The 19,093-nt window shown below is 39.9% G+C and overlaps 1 protein-coding gene across 1 annotated transcript in view; it reads left to right on the forward strand.

Moving 5' to 3' along the window:
- Glg1 (golgi glycoprotein 1) overlaps window positions 1–19,093 on the forward strand; it is a 99,485-nt gene that overhangs the window by 38,609 nt on the left and 41,783 nt on the right. The window contains exons 2-4 of the mRNA XM_021228951.2: window positions 10,982–11,014; window positions 12,712–12,798; window positions 15,887–16,102. Coding sequence (XP_021084610.1) covers window positions 10,982–11,014; window positions 12,712–12,798; window positions 15,887–16,102 — 336 coding nt within the window. The remainder of the gene's footprint in view (window positions 1–10,981; window positions 11,015–12,711; window positions 12,799–15,886; window positions 16,103–19,093) is intronic.

Consider the following 19,093-nt stretch of genomic DNA (forward strand, 5'->3'; position numbering starts at 1 on the left):
AATTGTTCTTTTAGAAGCATCAGTAATTTGAACGAGGTTCTATAAAAAGATTGGCACATCCTAGAGCCTTGGCCTATTTGTTTTTCTTGGACTATTCCTGAATGAAAAAAAGAAATAAAAAGGAAAAGGACATGACTGTCCCTAAGTGTGGTGGAAGAGAAAATATATTGTATTTATATGTGGCAGGGATGTGAGAGTCCAGAGTGGACATGACCCTGAGCCCTGTGGGGGCCGGATGGGATGGAAGAGGGGAAGGAGGTGTGCAGCAGCCAGGAGGTACGAAAGAGCAGGGATAACCAAAGGTGTTGGGTTACATAGGGAAGGGCAGCTGGGGGAAGGGCATGCCAGCCTGGAGGGCCCTGTAACAGGTAGAAACTGAGGGAGGCAGGGAGGACTGGTGGTCAACATCTGCTTTGATGTGTTAAGTAGGCACCACAGTCATTAGTTCCTGTCTTTCCTGCCTGTCCCTTGCCTTTTGAAAAATCAAACATGTTCCTATAGACATGAATAACTATAATATTTACTTAACAGCAGTATTGTCTACCACCCACTTGGGAAGAATCCAAGTAATGAGTTCAACCCACAACTCTGGGCTTAGCGTAACATGCTAATTTATACTGTAGGAAAATAAAATTGGATGTACCTTGAGGTTTTGTTTTTTTAATCAAAACCGTATAATCATCCCACCACATATCAGAAGATACCAAATAAATAAGCCTACAAATAATCAGCATAGGGTTCTTCACTTGCTCAGGTTATCTAGCTGCATAGAAGATGCCTTTCCGACGGTGGTGGCACACGCCTTTAATCCCAGCACTCAGGAGGCAGAGCCAGGTGGGTCTACAAGAGCTAGTTCCAGGACAGTCTCCAAAGCCACAGAGAAGCCCTGTCTCAAAAAAAGAAGATGCCTTCCGATGCCCTCTTTATGTATACATTTATTTTTTAGAAAAAAAATTCAAGTTTCATTTTACATTTCAACTTAGGTTCTTCCTCCCCATCCCCCCCATCCACTTCACCTCACCAGTAAGGGCTCCCATGAGGAGTCAACAATGTCTGGTACATTAAGTTGGGGCAGGACCAAGCCCCTCTGGCATGCGTTAAGGCTGAGCGTGGCTCCAACAAGGTAGCTCATGCATGCACCAGGGTTAGATCCTGGTCCTACTGCCAGAGTGCTCCTCAGATAGTCCAAGCATCACTACTGTCTTCATAGTCCAAGCTTCACTACTGTCTCCCACTTATGGAGTACCTAGTACAGTTCCATGGAGTCTCTACTGCTGTCGGTATAGAGTTCATGAGTTTCCACAAGCTTGGTCCAACTGTCTCTGTAGCTTTCTCTATCATGACCTTGGACCTCCCTTGCTCATATATTCCCTCCTGTCTCTCTTTGACTGGATTCCCAGAGGTTGGCCTTGTGCTTGGTTGTGGATCTCTGCATCTGATTCCATCATTTACTGGATGAAGGCTCTATGGTGATAGAATATTCTCCAATCTGATTACAGGTGTAGCCAGTTCTAGCATCCTCTCCATTATTGCTAGCAGTCTTAGCCAGAGTCATCCTTGTAGATTCTTGGGAATTCCCTAGCACCAGATTTCTCCCTAACCCAATAGTGGTTCTCTCTACTAAGATATCTCTCTCATTGCTCTTCTACTCCACCCCCACCCCTACCCATCCCATTCCCTCATATTCTCATCCCCTAGTCTCCTCCCTGTTATCCACCCCCCCCCCAAGTTTACCCAGGAGATCTCATCCAATTTCCTTCCCAGGGCAATTCATGCATCTCTCTTAGGGTTCTCCCTTGTTACCCAACTTCTCTGGAGCTGTGGATTATAGTCTAGTTAAACTTTGCTTTATATCTAATATCTACTTATGAGTGAATACATACCATTTTTGTCTTTCTGAGTCTGGGTTACCTCACTCAGGATGGTTTTTTTCTAGTTCTATTTGCCTGCAAATTTCACAGTGGCATTGATTTTTGCAACTGAGTAATATTCCATTGTGTAAATGTACCACATTTTCTTTATCCATTCTTTCATTTCAGGGCATCAAGATGTCTCCAGGTTCTGGCTATTACGAATAGTGTTGCTATAAACATAGTTTAGCAGATATCCGTGTAGTATGATTGATCATCCTTTGGGTATATGCCCAGTTGGTATTGCTGGGTCTTGAGGTAGAATGATTCCCATTTTTCTGAGAAACCACCATACAGTTTGCTGTGAGGAGCAGGCTTTAGACTAGGTTTGTAAATGAATTGTGTCTGTGATTGGGAGTTCACTAATTAAACTCCTGGAAAAATTGAAAGAAGAATGTGCCTAATTAGGAGGTAACCGTTTCTGCTGCCTTCTAAGGACATTTTTATTGGTAAGCAGATATGTTGGGAATTTAGTACCTGATACTTAGGAAAAGTAACATTTCTTTTGTATTCGTCTGGTGGTTGTTTTGACTTTAGTTGATAAAACTTTAGGATGGTAGTGTTTTAGTCATCATCCAGTTCTCAGTTTCTGTCTCAGAAACTGGTATAGTTTCTAGGTTATGTCTACCCAAAAACCACAGCTCTCATCTCTCTTTTTTTGGGGGGGAGGGGCGTTTTGAGGCTGTCCTGGAACTAGCTCTTGTAGACCCGGATGGTCTCGAATTTGCAAAGATTCGCCTGCCTCTGCCTCCCGAGTGCTGGGATTAAAGGTGTGCGCCACCAACACCTGGCTACACAGCTCTCACCTTAAAAGGATACTTTATTCTGGAGCCATTTTGAGTGACCATAAACCTAGGAACACAGGTACAGGTTATATTATATATACCAAAGTCCATGTTCCAATGTAATAGCAGTTTCGTGAAGATTTTTATAGCTTTATAGAAGAGAAAAAGTCATAAATCTAGGCAAGTTTATAAAAGACACTGATGGGAACATTAGAGAGGCAGTGCAGTAAGATGGGAGACTTCCTGTATAGGCTGAAGACGTTATCTTATGGCATTTTCAGCTTTGGGGTTGGCAGAAGCTAGTGGTCTGCTAAGTCAATAGATTCTAAAAGGCTTTATCTGTTGTCACAAGATGCTAGATTAGATTTGGGGCAAGGAATGGCTGTTCTGGAGGGCCAGAACTTAGCCCAAAGTAATTAACCTCTGAACCTGCAACATTCCAATTTTTGCCATGGTACTGAAATTCTAATCAGCCAGTCTCTGCCAAAAGATTTCTTTCAGGTATTTTCATTCATGTCGTTTTAGGAATCTGTTAATTTCTCTGGCAAGATTCAGTAACTCAGCCAGTTTACCTTAAGGAGCATGTATTTTTGTATTGATGCTTCTTGTAAAAACCATCCTTTGTTGGATGTTGGCGGCTCACGCCTTTAATCACAGCGCTCAAGAGACAGGAACTCTGTGAGTTCCAGGACAGCCAAGACTGTTTCAGAGAGAAACCCTGTCAATGGAAAAAAAAACTAACAAAAAATCCTTCTAAGATAAATGGGATTGTCAGTTCAATTGAGAGCGTTCAGACCTAAGCCGCTTAGTGATTTGTTCTGAAAACTCTTTGTTATGACTTGGACCAGTAAAAATTATTGAAATAAATCAGTCTTGGTCCTGTTTAAAAGACTTGAAATTCAACATAGCTGTGTATTTAAATTCCATATCACAGATTTTAAATACTCATAAAAGAACCTTAACTAATGCTTAATCAGTGTTTCTTTTTAAAATTATTAAATATTTATTAAATTTTCTAAAACTTAAATATGTCTTTGTAAGTGTTTGCTGTATGTATGCAGGTGCCCTCAGTAGCCAGCTGGAGTTACAAGCAGCTGTGGCTGGCATGGTGCTGGGACTCTGTGTTCTCTGAAGAAGATTCTCCTAAGCCATCTGTCCAGCCCTAAGCAGTGTTTTTCATAATTTTCCTTTGTCTAATAAATCTTCTAAAAATATCTCCAGTTTGCATTGGATTTCAAGATGATCTCAGGCTCCAAAAGCATATTGAGTCTTTATGAATCCCAAGCTCTAGGGAAAGAATTCTCAGTTCTAGTCCAAAACCTGCCCTTAGCAGTCTCAAGTTAAGTCACATACAGTCATAAATGTCTGTGACGAGTACTGCAGTTCTGTTGTTAGACAGGTGCCTCTCCCTGCCCCGCTGTCTTTTTTTTTTTTGAGACAGGGTTTCCCTGTGTATTCCTGACTGTTCTGGAACTCATTCTGTAGACCAGGCTGGCCTTAAACTCAGAGATCTGCCTGCCTCTGCCTCCCGAGTACTGAGATTAAAGGTGTGGACCCCATCACTTGGGCAGTTAGGTGCCTTAGTGTTTTTCTACCATCTAAACCTTTCATTACAGCCTGCTCTGAATTTATGGAACTTAGAGAAGGGCTAGGAATTTTAAGTCTTAAAGTCAACTGTTTCAGTTTTGCTTTTCTTGAGGAGGAGGGTAAAGTACAAGAATAGCCACAGCTCCCGAGTCACTGATGTAGAAAGCTAAGTAAGGTGAACAAAGTTCTCACAATTCAGGGTGCCTTTTTAGGGCTAATCCAGGTCCCCAGTTTATCTAATTATGTCATCTGTCTGTATCTGAATTTATCATGTAACTGTCAAACTAAATCTTTTTAGATTTTTAAAGAGTCTTAGTGGGTAAAATTGCTGGTCTTGCAAGTCTGACAGCTTGACATCCTTGGAACTCACTGGAAAGGGAACCAACTCCTGAAAGTTGTCCTCTGACCTCCACACTCACACTGTGGTGTGCATGTGCCTGCAAATAATATACCTGCCCCCTGTGCTGACTAGTTTTAATATCAACTTGATACACAAACTAGAGGTATCAGAAAGGAGGGAAACTCAATTCAGAAAATGCCTCCATAAGATCTGTGTGTAAGGCATTTTCTTAGTGATTGATGGAGGGTCCAGTCCATTGTGGGTAGTACGATCCATGGTGGTGGTCCTGGGTTCTATAAGAAAACAGGCTGAGCAAGTCAGTAAGCAGCACCACTTTGTGGCCTCTGCATCCGCTCCTCTTTCCAGATTCCTGCTCTGTTTGAGTTCCTGTCCTGACTTCCTTTGGTAATGAACAGGAATATGGAAGATGAACAGCAATACAAGATTGTTCTGTTGAATTCTCTGCTTAGCTCAGTGCTCCATGTTTTAATTGGGCCGAGCTCTTGGAGTACAATCGAAGTGAGGGAGGAGTGATAACATGAACAAAGGAGTATAAACCCTTTCCTCCCCAACTTGCTTTTGGTCATGGTGTTTGGTCGCAGCAATAGAAACCCTAATTGAGATACAATAACTAATAATAATTAAAATTAAGATCCTAGAACACCAGGAGCTTGACCCATTGGTTAGCTGTGGATTTCTACATCTGCTTCCATCTGTTTCTGGAAGAGGATTGTAGCTTCTCTGGGGTTGTGGATTGTAGGTTGGGTATATTTTGCTTTATGTCTGGTATCCACTTTTGAGTGAGTACATACTGTATTTGTCTTTTTGGGTCTGGGTTACCTCACTCAGTTTTTTTGTTTTGTTTTGTTTTTTTACTTCTGTCCATTTGCCTGTGAATTTTAATTTGTCATTATTTCTTACCACTGAGTAGTACTCCATTGTATAAATGTACCACATTTTCTTTATTCATTATTTGGTTGAGGGGCATCTAGGTTGTTTCCAAGTTCTGGCTATTATGAATAAGGTTGCTATGTGTATAGCTGAGCAAATATCCTTGTGGTGTAAGTGTACCTTGGGTATATGCCCAAAAATGGTATTACAGGGTCTTGAAGTAGGTTGATTTCTAATTTTCTGAGAAATCGCCATTCTGATTTCCACAGTGGCCGTACAAGTTTGCACTCCCACCAGCAGTGGAGGAGTGTTCCCCTTACTCCCATCCTCTCCAGCATAAGCTGTCCTCAGTGTTTTTGATCCTAGCCATTCTGGCAGGTGTAAGATGGAATCTCAGAGTCGTTTTGATTTGTATTTCCCTGATGACTAAAGTGTCTTTCCACCATTTGAGACTGTTCTGTTGAGAATTCTCTGTTTAGCTCTGTACCCCACTTTTTAATTGGGCCAAGTTCCTGGAGTACAATCTAAGTGGGGGAGGAGCAATAATATGAACAAAGGAATCAAGATCATAATGGGGAAACCACAGAATCAGCTGACCCAAGCTAGTGAGAGATCACTGACTCCAGTCTGACAAACGGGGAACCTGCGTAAGACTGAACTAGACTCCCTTAATACAGGTGACAATGGTGTGGCTAGGACAATATACGAGGCACTGGCAGTGGGTCCAAGATCTAACACTAATGCACAAAATGACTTAGTACTGTCTATTCTATATAGAGAGATACCTTGCTCAGCCTAGACACAGGGATGTGGGGGTAGGGGTGCCTTGGTTCTGCCTCAACGAGATGATGGGGGCAGAGAGGAGGAGGACTAGGATTGGAATGTAAAAAATAAATTTTAAAAATGTTTTTTTTTAAAAAAGATCCTAGAGGGTCAGGTGTTGGTGGCACATGCCTTTAATCCTAGCACTTGGGAGGCAGAGGCAGGTGGGTCTCTGTGAGTTCGAGACCAGCCTGATCTACAAGAGCTAGTTCCAGGACAGCCTCCAAAGCCACAGAGAAACCCTGTCTCGGAAAACCAAAACAAACAAACAAAAAAAGAAGATCCTAGAACACTAGTTTGCTTATTATACCTGACCACCCTACCAATACTTAAGCCTTTCATTATTATTTAGTTGTCTTCCCTTAAAAACCTAGGCTTGCTACCTAGCAAGAGTACCTTTGGTCATGTTAGTTTCTCTGTACTTGAGTATCTTTGTCTGTAAAATTGGATACAGTCCCATTTATCTTGAGTCTGTTATATTGTAAGAAATATCAGTTGACAGCCACGTGGGGTTTTTTGTTTGTTTGTTTGTTTGTTTGTTGGAGTCAGGCAGGTATCTCCAAGTCTCTGTGCTCATCCCCTCTCCTGTCTTACTGCCTTTGTGCGCTGCTGTTACTCATACACCCTCCAAGTTCCTTCTCTGTTTTATTTACCACTATACTGGGATGGGTACATGTACTAGGTTCTCTCTTTCTTATTGCTAATAACTTCTTTTTTAAAAGACTTAAATTTTTAATTTTACATGTATGAATGTTTTGCTCACATGTATTGGTGCACCATGTGTATGCCTGATGCCCTCGGAGGTAAGAGGCGGGCGTTGGAACCGAGTTACAGGTGGTTACGAGTGACTATGTGGGTCCTGGGAACTGAACCTAGGTGCTCCAGACAGTAAGGGCTGTTAGCCATTTAGCTATTAATATCTCTAGCCCTAAATTTCAGCTCTTAATCCTCTATTCTTATCATGTTATCACTTGAAAAAAATTAGGCATATCTATATTAGTCAGGGTGTCTGGGGGGAACAGAACTGATAGAATGAATATATATATCACAAAATGCATAATAAATCATATGAATATGTGGTTTATTAGAGTGGTTTACAGGCTGTGGTCCAACTAGTGTAACAATGGCTGTCTACTAGTGGAAAGTCTAAGAATTCAGTAGTTTTTTTAGTCCATGAGGCTGGATGTCTCAGCTGGTCTTCAGTATATGTCAGAATCCCAAAGAAGTAGTTTCTAGCCAGTGAAGAAATGGACTTGCCAGTGAGAGCAAACCGGCAAAGACAATAATAATACAAGCTTCCTTCTTCCTTGTCCTTTATTTAGACTGCCACCCAAAGGTGTGGCCCAGAAGAAAAGTGAATCTTTCCTACTTCAAATGATTTAAGTAAGAGGGAAAAAAAAATCCCTCACAGGTATACCCAGTCACTTGGATTTTAGTTAATATATAGTCAAGTAGATAACCAAGCCATCACCATATTCCCAATGTATACATATTTATTCATGAAATATTCCATTATTACATATATTTTAAAACACCTTAAAACTTACGAGGTTGGGAAGATTGCTAATTTTGTTGGCTTTATTGTGTAGCTCCAATTGACCACTCCTAGGTTTCTCTGCTTCAGTCTCCCAAGTCCTTACCCACTTCTCTTGCATAAAACTCATTCTCAGTGGTTCTCAACCTTCCTCATACTTTGCCCCTTGAATACAGTTCCTCATGTGGTGGTGACCCCCCCAACCATGAAGTTACTTGTTGCTACTTCATCACTGTAACGTTGCTACTGTTATAGAATTATAATGTAAAAATCTGATGTGCAGCCAGGTGTTGGTGGCAGAGAAACCCTGTCTCTAAAAACAAAACAAAACAAAAAATCTGATGTGCAGAGTGACCCACAAGTAATTCTTTAGACCTACCTCAATCCTACATTTGTTTGACGTAGCAGTTTTTCTATATTGCTGTATTCTGAACCACCTGAAATTAGAAACTAAAGTCTTTAATTTGTTATGTTTTACAACAATGCCTAGAATAATTTGTGGGCATAATTATTAAATATATATTTTTGGTTGTGAGTCTAGCCTTTAACAAACAGCTGAGCCATCTTTCCAGCCCAAATATATTTTTGTTAATGCATTTCTCTTGATCATTTCACTCCTGACTAAAAAATGGAAGAACATTCTCAACCATATTCTATTTTAGCAATCTGGGTTTGTGTCCTGTGCTGTTCTTTTGAGATTAAAGATAGTCTAGTGTGTCTACATTCACAGTTTGGAGAAAATAGATGTGATCTATCTGATGCAGTGATTTGATTGGGGTGTTGTGGAATTAGTACTTTTGGAGAAATTAACCAGAGTCAGTACCCACATCTATTTTTGTTTGAAATTTCTGGTTTGTAGTTCCTTATCACTTTTTTTTTTTGAGATATCCCTGGCTATCATGGAAAAATACACTCTGTAGAACAGGCTAGCCTCAAAACCAGAAGGCTGCCTGCCTCTTGTCTCCCAAATGCTGGGATTAAAGGTGTGAACTACCATGCCCTTTAGTTCCTTATCAAATGGCTAAACATACAACTTTCTTTTATGCTGTCTTTAATTTCTATTGGCAGTGATGTACCTCTGTTTACAAAATTGTGAAAACACTGTTTTATATCTTATGTTTTGCATGGCACTGTTGTGTTTGCCTTAGCCACTCCTCTGTTCTTTGATTCTAAAGACATTTCTAAGTTTCCAATATTAACCAGTTACTGTTGAATTTTTTATCTACTATTTCATTAAGAACAAATACTTTAATGCCTTTGAGTCCCTGAAATCAGCCTCCACATTATGAGTTAATCTAGTTTAATAATCTTTCCACTCAAATACATTTCTACTAAACAATTTTGGATTAAAAGAGTATTTTGGGGCTGGTGAGACTGTTCATCTGGCCTCCTTGGGCATGTGGTACACCTACAGACAAACAGATAAATGCATAAAATAATAAAACTTTTAAAAAAGAAATTTGAGAAATAGTGTACCCATTTGAAATACAGTGTACTCATATAGCTTTCCTTAAAAGTGACATTTTGTTTTTCTTTTAAACTAATGTTTATTGTTTACATTTATGTAAAAGCTATTCCATTTCCAAAGAAGTTTCCCCTATGTGATTTCCATCTTCCTCGAAGCAGTAACTAGCCATCACTACTGTTATGGATAAACTGTTTCATTTTGTTAGGCAGTAATTACAGATTTATTTTTACATCGTTTACAACTGTGCTGTTTAACAGCAAATTTTACTCTTCTCTATCTAGAAATGTGCCCCTGGAGACATTGACAGATAAACAAACTGACCTTCCTTTAATGACTCAGCTTTTAGTGAGTTCTCACTCTCTCAAAACTGTCACAAGAGTTTTACTTCCTGCACCCCAAGCACATACAGCAGTTAAGATAAGCCCCTGGACTTCAGACCTAAAACATGTAAATGCAGATCCCAGCCCTCGTCACTCCAGGCTTCTTAACCTCGCCTTGCTTGTTCTCCTTCAGTTAACAAAAAACAAAACAACAGAAAAACCAAACCTCAGAGAGTGGTGACACATACCTTTAAAAATCCCATCACTCTGGAAACAGAGGCAGGCAGTTCCTGACTGGCCAGAGCTAAAAAGAGAAAAGAATAGCCTTAGAATTGGAATAGGCAACAGTCAAATTCATGTCAACAAACACTAACACAAATTTAGTGATTCATAATAATAAATGGCAAAAATAGAAATGAAAGCTACTTTAATTTAATAAAAACAATTCAAGCTGGGCGGTGGTGGTGCACTCAGGAGGCAGAGGCAGGCAGCCTGGTCTACAGGAATGCCTTTCTTTCAATTCTTAGTTCCTGGGTCTTGATATTGGAGGTATATACATAAAGATATTCCTCTGTTTGCTCTCTTTGTCACCAGTTTTTTGTTTGTTTTTTTGGGTTTTTTCAAGACAGGACTTCTCTGTGTAGCTTTGGAGCCTGTCCTGGAACTCACTCTATAGAGCAGACTGACCTCGAACTCATAGAGATCCACCTGCTCTGTCACTGCCACTGTCCGGCTTAGTTTTCTTTTATAATTTGTTTTTACTTTTATATGTATTGAGATTTGCTTCCATGTATGTCTGTGTACCACATGTGTACAGTACTCATGAACTCCAGAAAAGGGCCTTAGATCCCCTGGAACTGGAGTTACATGGTTGTGGGCTACCATGTAGGTGCTGGAAATTGAACCAGGTCCTTCACTTGATCTTAGCCAAAAGGCCGAGAAGCGATGAACCCAGGTCCTTGAGAGGAGCAGCTAGTACTCTTAACTACTGAGCCATCTCTCCAGCGCCTCTTTAGCATTCAAAATTAGAAAATGTCATTATGTTGCTGTTATATTATTGTATTGGCATGCTTTCCCATTTCCACATTGTATTACTAATAGAAAAGGGATTGTTTCTCGTGTACCTTTGTGGTACATTTGTCCTCAGAGGTCTGGAAGGGGTGTCAGCTCCAGTGTACTCCTTGTACTGAGGAGACATATTTCATTAAGTATTCAGATTCTGGTTTTGACTTTATTTGTGTGGTGTTTAAGAACTTGAGGGGTTGGAATCTTTAGTGTTTGTTTGTTTTAAACATCTTTCTCACTCTTTTTCCTTTCTTTCTAGCCTGAGAATGAAATTTCTTCAGACTGCAATCATGTAAGTATGAATTTTTTTTTAAAGATTTATTTACTTTTTGTGTATACAGTATTCTGCCTACATGTATGCCTGCAGGCCAGAAGAGGGCACCAGATCTCATTATACATGGTTGTGAGCCACCATGTGGTTGCTGAGAATTGAATTCAGGACCTCTGGAAGAACAGCCAGTGCTCTTAACCTGTGAGCCATCTCTCCAGCCCAATAAGTATGAATTTTCAGTAACTCACCATTTGTGCTTTATAAATATAATGACAAATTTTGGGAAACTTTTTCATCTTTTTCTGGAAGCTTTATATTTTCTCTGATTCTGTGAGTTTTAAAAAGGATGTTATAAGCCTTGTTTAAGGAGTCCTATAAATATTATCTTGTTGTAGAAACCCTAAGGTGTAGTAACACCTTCAAAGAAAACAGATATGCCAGAGTGGTAGTTAAACTCAGCAGGCAAAACTCCCGTACACAGTAAAGAAATAAATTAAAAAGCAAAATTAAACAGTTCTAAAGTAAACCATATAACAAAGGGTCAATCATGTGTTTTCAGGGAATAAAGACAGATATTCCTGGAAACTAGAATCTGAGCAACTCTCCTTAAGGTTGATCTGTGAAAAGCACTGTTCTGTGAATTCTCAGACAAATTTCACCACTTCTGAGCATTTAGGGCAGACTTTTTGGAAACAGTTTTCTCCAAAACTTTGTCAGGGACTTTAGTATTTAGGGTTTTTGTTTGTTTGGTGTTTTATTGGTGGTAGTTTTGGTTTTTTGAAATAGGGTCTCTCTCTGTAGCCCTCACTGTCCTGGAACTTGCTCTGTAGAACAGGCCTTCCTTGAACTCAGAGATCTGCCTGCCTCTGCCTCCTAAGTGCTGGATTCTCTCTCTCTCTCTCTCTCTCTCTCTCTCTCTCTCTCTCTCTCTCTCTCTCTCTCTCTCTCTCTCTCTGCTCTCTCTGTCTCTCTCTCTCTCTCTCTCTGTCTCTGTCTCTCTGTCTCTCTCTCTCTCTCTGTCTGTCTGTCTCTCTGTCTCTCTCTCTCTCTCTCCCTTTTATTTTTTTATTTTTTGAGACAGGGTTTCACCTGTGTTACTTTGGAGTTTGTCCAGGAACTCCCTCTTGTAGACCAGGCTGGTCTCAAACTCACAGAGATCTGTCTGCCTCTGCCTCCTGAGTGCTGGGACTAAAGGCATGCGCCACCACCTAGCTTGCTACTTTTTTCTTGATACCTCATAATTTAGAATTTTTTAGGTTTACTTTTAGTTAAGTGAGTGGGGGTTGTGCAGATGGGCACAGTGTCCATTATGGGCGGAAAAGAGTATCAGATGTCCTGGAGTAGGGGTACAGTTAGGAGTCTCAGAACCTGGCTCTGAGAACTGAACTCTAGTCTTCTGTATGAGCAGAGCATGTTCTTAATACTGAGCTATTTCTGTAGTCCATGGACCACATAATTTTAATTCATAGTTTTAAAAACATGTCATTTAGGAGGAAAGAAAAAAGAATATCTGGATGATGGATGCTCATTTAATTCTTTGTATATATTTTTTGCTTTTCATCTGTGAATGTGATGGCATTGTGTGTTACTGGAAATGTAAATATGCTTAATATGACTGTATAACTATTTTTTGTCATTTATAGTAATCACTGAAGACAAATTTCATGTTGTTCTAACCAGAGGGTCTTTGTTTTGTTTTCTTCTTCTCTTTAACCCAGTTGTTGTGGAATTACAAGCTGAACCTGACTACTGATCCCAAATTTGAATCTGTGGCCCGAGAGGTTTGCAAGTCAACTATATCAGAGGTAAAGTATGAAGTAATTTTGTGGATAATGTGATTTGTAAGACACAATAGAATCTGTTGGCTACCCCTCTTAAAGGAAATGACTCAATTGCTTTACTTTCCTTGGAGTTCTCATCTGCTTTGGTTGTGATACAAAAAGGATGTTTAACTAGACTTCTTTTTGTAACTATCCACTGAAATAGTATGATGAATTCTTAATGTTTCTCAGGTGTATATTAGAGCTGCTGAAGTTATGAGAATAGATTTCTCCAGAGGCCTATAAACCTTCCTAAATGATTTGGCTATGCAGTATGGGAGTATGGAGCACATGTATCAGATAATAGGCATAAGTGTTTAAAGATTAATAATAATCAATAATAATAAATTGAGTATAAAGACAAAAACCATTAATGAAACTGTATGTCACTGTACAGATGTTTTGTTGTGAGATGGGATCTCACAGTGTGGCTTGCAACTCTGAGATCTACCTGCCTCTCTGTGAGAGCCACCTGCCTCTGCTTCCAGAGTGCTGGGATCCAAGGTATGCGCCACCACAGCTGGCTATAGGAAACTTTTAAGAATTTGTATTAGAATTTAGAAAGATGGAGATTCTTAACTATGAAATATGAGACTCAGGAAGAAAAATTGAAGTTTTTTCACTCTACAATTATAGACTTAGGGTGTTGAAGCATAGTAACTTGTCATCAGACTAACACATAAGTGAAGACTACTTTGTCCAGAGTGCTTGAGGAAGGCACCATCTTCTCCAGATAAACCCTTGGTTTATGGCCCTCGGGCATGCCATTTTGGGGGAGCTGGCACAACTTACTTTCATCTTCATACCTTTTCATACTGAATCTGGTATTCTATTGTTTTAAAACCATGACTCCTCACTTGTATCTGGGTGCTTAAAAACAGGGTGTTAATCTTTGACAAATTACTTTTCAGTTCTTAGCTTTAATATTCTACATTTCAGAATCTCTTAGAGAGATATATGACTGAGTCTGCAACTTTAAGATATCACAAGGAGAGGTATTTGCTTAATGATGGAAAGAATGCAAGCAAAGAAATGCACTCGGGTTTGGCCAGTGTGTTTTCCAACTATATTATCAAACTATTAGATATTAGTAAGTCACTTTTTCTTTTTTGGATGCAATAGGGTATCTACCTGTACATAGACAGAAACATATGCATATACATTTATTTTCCTCATTATGCCCTCACTATTAACTATAAACTTCTTGATTGTCATATAGAATCTATTTTGATGTATATACATATTCACCAGGGTAATTTCCCTGCTTGCATTTGGCTGCTTTCCTTTCATTGTATTAACAGCGGCATCTCGCTGTGTACACCCCTGACTAGCCTGGAATTGCCTTTGAAAACCACCTTGAACTCTGCCCACTGGAGTGTATATTCCTTCCCTAAACTTACTATCCCACTAAACAATTGCCTTTTCCGATCACAGATTTTTGGGGGGGGGGTATTGTTTGTTTTTACGGGTTTTGTTTTTTGTTGTTTGTTTGGTGTTTTTGTTTGTTTGTTTTTTGAGACAGGCTTTCTCTGCGTAGCCCTGACTCCCCCAGACCTCACTATGCAGAACAGGCTGACCTCGAACTGAAGAGATCCTCCTGCCTCTGTCTCCTGAGTGCTATAATTAAAGGTGTGTGCCACCACCACCTCCATTGTTCTTAGGCTCGGATTCTACTAAGTTCAGAAATATATATCTCAATCCATAGTTTATTGAAATCACATTACATTATGTCTTCTCTCCTTTGGCATAAGGTGTATCCAATGACAGTGGTTTGCTGTGTAGCTTGGCCTTCAGATCTGCATGTTTTCCAGACTTACTATTTAGATTTTTGTTCACTGCAGTCTTGCATGGTTAGAAGAACCCCTCTATTAGCTAAGGGTATAGATGTTAACAGCTCTTTTTATTCCATTTTGAAAAGAGGTCTAGCTAGGAAGCGCTGGTGCACACCTTTAATCCCAGTACATAGGGGAGGCAGAGGTAGGCAGATCTTTGAGTTTGAGCCCCGTCTGTTGTATGTGGTGCATTCCAGGACAGCCTGAGCTCTTTAGAGAAACTGTCTAAAGAGGAAAGAAAAGAAAAAAAGATTTCCACAATTCCTTTGTTTGAGTGGCTGACTGAGAAAAACACATTTATGACTTAATTGTAAATGGCATTTGAAAGGATATAGATCGTTGGTCCTCAACCTTCCCAGTGCTGCAACTATTTATACAGTTCTTCATGTTGTGGTGACCACCAACCATACAATTATTTTCATTGCTACTCACATCTGTAATTTTACTACTGTTATGAAACCTGCTTTCTGATGGGTCTTAGGTGACCCCTGTGAGAGGGTCCTTTGACACCCACCCCAAGGAGTCACGACCCACAGGTTGAGGACCACTGATAGATGAAGTGATACATAAGTCAAGGTTTAGGAGAAATGCTCAACTCTGCCCCTTTCCTAATGCCCCACCCTCTAGGGATCTGCATGTCTAGCTATCTAGAAACTCTTAAACCTTGTTCTTCTGGTTTTTATTGAGACTTGATTGTATATCTAATATTAAAGTGGATGGGGAAATCCAGCCAGGCCTGTCAGCATTCTTCTTGGCCTCTGGAGCATTCCCCTGGCTTGACCCCATAGAATAAGAGGGAAGGATAGTTCAGGAGTTCAGAGAATGTAATAGCCACCTTCCAGTATTGAAAGAGGAGAAATGTTAGGGCTTCTATGACCTGAATCAGGAAAGAGAAATCCTAGTTTCAATGGCCTTGCTTTGGCGCCATTTGGAGAAACCATAGGTAAGAGCCAAATTCTATGTCTTTACCATACCATGGAATAAATAACACTATCTTTCCTTAAAACCAATGTATTTCTATACATCTTCCTTCTTCTCTCCTATATAAAGAGCTTTTAATGTCTGAACTCAGGAGGCAGAAGCAGGTTAACCTCTGAGTTGAAGGCTAGTCTGCTACATAGAGAGTTCCAGGCTAGCTAGGGCTGCATAGGGAGATATTATTTCTAGCAACATAAATTTCTTGGTTTGATTGTGGTTTCTTGATTTTATATGTGTAAAGTAGCCACTTTTTTTTTTAACAGATTAAAGAATGTGCTGAAGAACCAGTTGGTAAAGGTTACATGGTTTCCTGCTTGGTGGATCACCGAGGCAACATAACTGAATATCAGTGTCACCAATACATTACCAAAATGACAGCTATCATTTTCAGTGATTACCGTTTGATTTGTGGCTTCATGGATGACTGCAAAAATGACATCAACATTTTGAAATGTGGCAGTATTCGCCTTGGTGAAAAGGTATCTACTACATTTACTTCTCCAATGAGTCTATGAACTTGGTAAATGAAAACTATTGAGTAACTCACATGGGAGAAAACTAGGACTTGAGGTAATCTGAAAGTTTAAATTAAAAGAAACGTGTACAGATACTTCCTATGATCCAAGACTGATTGACTTAGGACATTTTGTGGGGCTTGTAACGAAATATTTCAGTATTTATATTAGCTGTTTCTCATGTTACTGTAACAAAATAGCTACCAGAAGCAACTTAAGGAAGGAAGGATGAATTTATTTGGGTTTCTGAGCAGATCTAATACAGTGAGAGCCTGGGTTGATGGTTGTATTCTACCCGCTGTTAGGAAACAGAGACAATGCCTCTCTTCTACTTTCTCTCTCCCCCCTCCCCCAGTTCAGGACCTTTGCATCCTTTTTCAAAATAGTCTGCTTTGACTACTTTGAGGTAAACCGATCTGGAAACACCTTCATAGACATACCCAGAGGTTTATCCCTTAAGTGAATCTACATCACATCAAGTTACCAGTTAAAATTCATCATCACTTACCTTGCTATGGTGATACCTTTAATCCCAGTACTCAGGAAGCAGAGGCAGGCAGATATCTGTGAGTTTGAGACCATTCTGGTCTACAGAGTGAATTCCAGAACAGCCAGGGCTACACAGAGAAGCCCTGTCTTGAAAAACCAAAAGGAAAAAAAAAGGTTTCATCATCACTGTATTCACTGTATTATTTTCTGAAGTAGAGAAATTAAGACAGGGGAAGTTACTTCTCACTAGTCAGAAGAAAAATGAACTGATTTTTCTTAGTTAATGAACAACCAACTAAACTGATTACAATAAAGACAGAAAAGAAGTAACTGCCCAACTTTCATCTTCCTTAGTACAACTCATCTTATGTTTGAAATTATTATGTTTGAAATTATTAGTCCAGATGGAGAAGAATCCATTGATTCTTTGTCCTCTCTTTATTTTGACAAGTGGACCATTTGTGTTAGGACTCTGTAGCTGAAATGAAGGATTTAGTGTTGAGTATTGTCTAACTGTCAGCAAACCCTGATGTTTCTAAACATCAGCACAGGTTCCTACTCCCTCTTGTCAGTGTCTTTAAGTCAGCCTTAAAAGCTCTGTAATCTTTTTTTTGGAGGCTGTCCTGGAACTTGCTCTGTAGACCAGGCTGGCCTCGAACTCACAGAGATCCGACTGCCTCTGCCGCCCGAGTGCTGGGATTAAAGGCGTGTGCCACCAACACCCAGCTTAAAAAGCTCTGTAAATTTGACATGAACCTTTCCGGCAGTAAAGAAAGGCTGGTTTTAGGAAAGAATGCATTTGTCTTTCTTAACTAACTCAAAATGGCACAAAAACATTTGAGTCACTCTGATAAATTTAGGAAGCTCCTCTGACTCTGTTAGGTTACTGGGAATTACATCTGATTCAAAACCTGAGTCATTATAAAATCTCCCTACTAGTGCCCCTGACACACTTTTCGGGAATCTTGATGATACTTTTTTACATTGTGTTGAGTGATCATACAATATAGTTCCCTTTTATGATAGTTTTACCTATTGCCTGTCAGATCAAGAGCTGATTAGCTCCCTTGCCTGTCTGATCCAGTATAAAACCTACTTTCCTGCTGGTTGGTGGTGGTGCACTTGGGGGAGGCAGAGGCAGGGGGATTTGTGAATTCAAGGCCAGCCTGGTTTACAGAGCAAGTTCCAGAAGAGCCAAAGCAACACAGAGAACCCATGTTTCTAAGTCTACAGTGGCTGGAGTTGAAGGCCAAGACAAATTGTTTATTCAGATCTAATAAAATAGCAAAGACCACTTCCTTGAATCTCCAGGTGTAGTACACTTTTCTCATTTTTATCTTTTTGTTGTTATTTTTGCTTGTTTGTTTTGAGACAAATATGTATGTATATAGCCTAAGCTAATTTCCCAAATAATAGGATTATAGATGTGTACCAACATACCCAGTTCTTTTTAATCTTTTGATATAGCTACCAATTAAGGAAAATTTCTGTTCATACTAGGTCCGTATTTACATGCCAGGTTTTCTTTGGTTTAAGTGCAGAGATATGGGCTCAGCCTACCTCATAGGAAAAAAAAAAACACTATCCACCCAGTGTAATTTCCTCTAGGGTCACAGGCACGTTTAATCCTCAAGGGCCACACTTCAAATTTGCTGCCACTGAAAGTGGCCTGCAAGGATCAGAGAGGAAAGGACTCGTGACTGATCCGTCTTCATCCTTCCTCTGTATATGTAAAACAATATCATAAATGTTTGCCTTAGTGATTTTTCCCCAAAATGAATTTTAGAACAAAGAAGGTACATTATCAAAACCTTTTGCATTTTCTAAGTAAATGTCAGAATGAAAGGGCAAGTTTCCAGAAGCAGAAGTAGAAGTGATTCACCCTGGAGGGAAAGTGGGTGCGACTGTCAAATGGGTCAGTTGTGGACCTGTGCTGCAGTGCCCCTGCTGCTGCACTCTGTTCCTGTATCATTCTAGTAGTTCCCGCCTTTAATCAGCTACCTTGAGTAGTTCAAAAGTCTTTTCCTCAGGCCACTAAAGTCATTACAGGAGACATCAGGAACTTCAGACTAGAGAATTGTTTGTACAAAGGAAAAGGGGCAGCTCTTCTTCTTATCTGAAATTAGGGGTGGTGGTTGAAGGACAAGGAATGAGAGGAAGAAAAAATACTCATCAGATTTCTAAATACTTATGAAGACAGTGAGTGTTTCAGACAGGTCTTTTCCGTGTGTGTGTGTGTGTGTGTGTGTGTGTGTGTGTGTGTGTGTGTGTGTGTGTGTGTGTGTGGTTTTATATAATTAATAAAAATTTATTGGGATTTAAGAGCATTTGCCGCTCTTACAGAGGACCTGAATTCAGTTTTCAGCATCCATGTCACTCAGCTCACATCTAACTCCTGTTCCGGGGGATTTAATGCACTGGCACTCACATGTATAGTCCCCTACACACACACACACACACACACAC

This window comes from Mesocricetus auratus, unplaced genomic scaffold, assembly GCF_017639785.1.
Source record: "Mesocricetus auratus isolate SY011 unplaced genomic scaffold, BCM_Maur_2.0 Super-Scaffold_6723, whole genome shotgun sequence".
In the NCBI taxonomy this organism is placed as follows: Eukaryota; Metazoa; Chordata; class Mammalia; order Rodentia; family Cricetidae; genus Mesocricetus; species Mesocricetus auratus.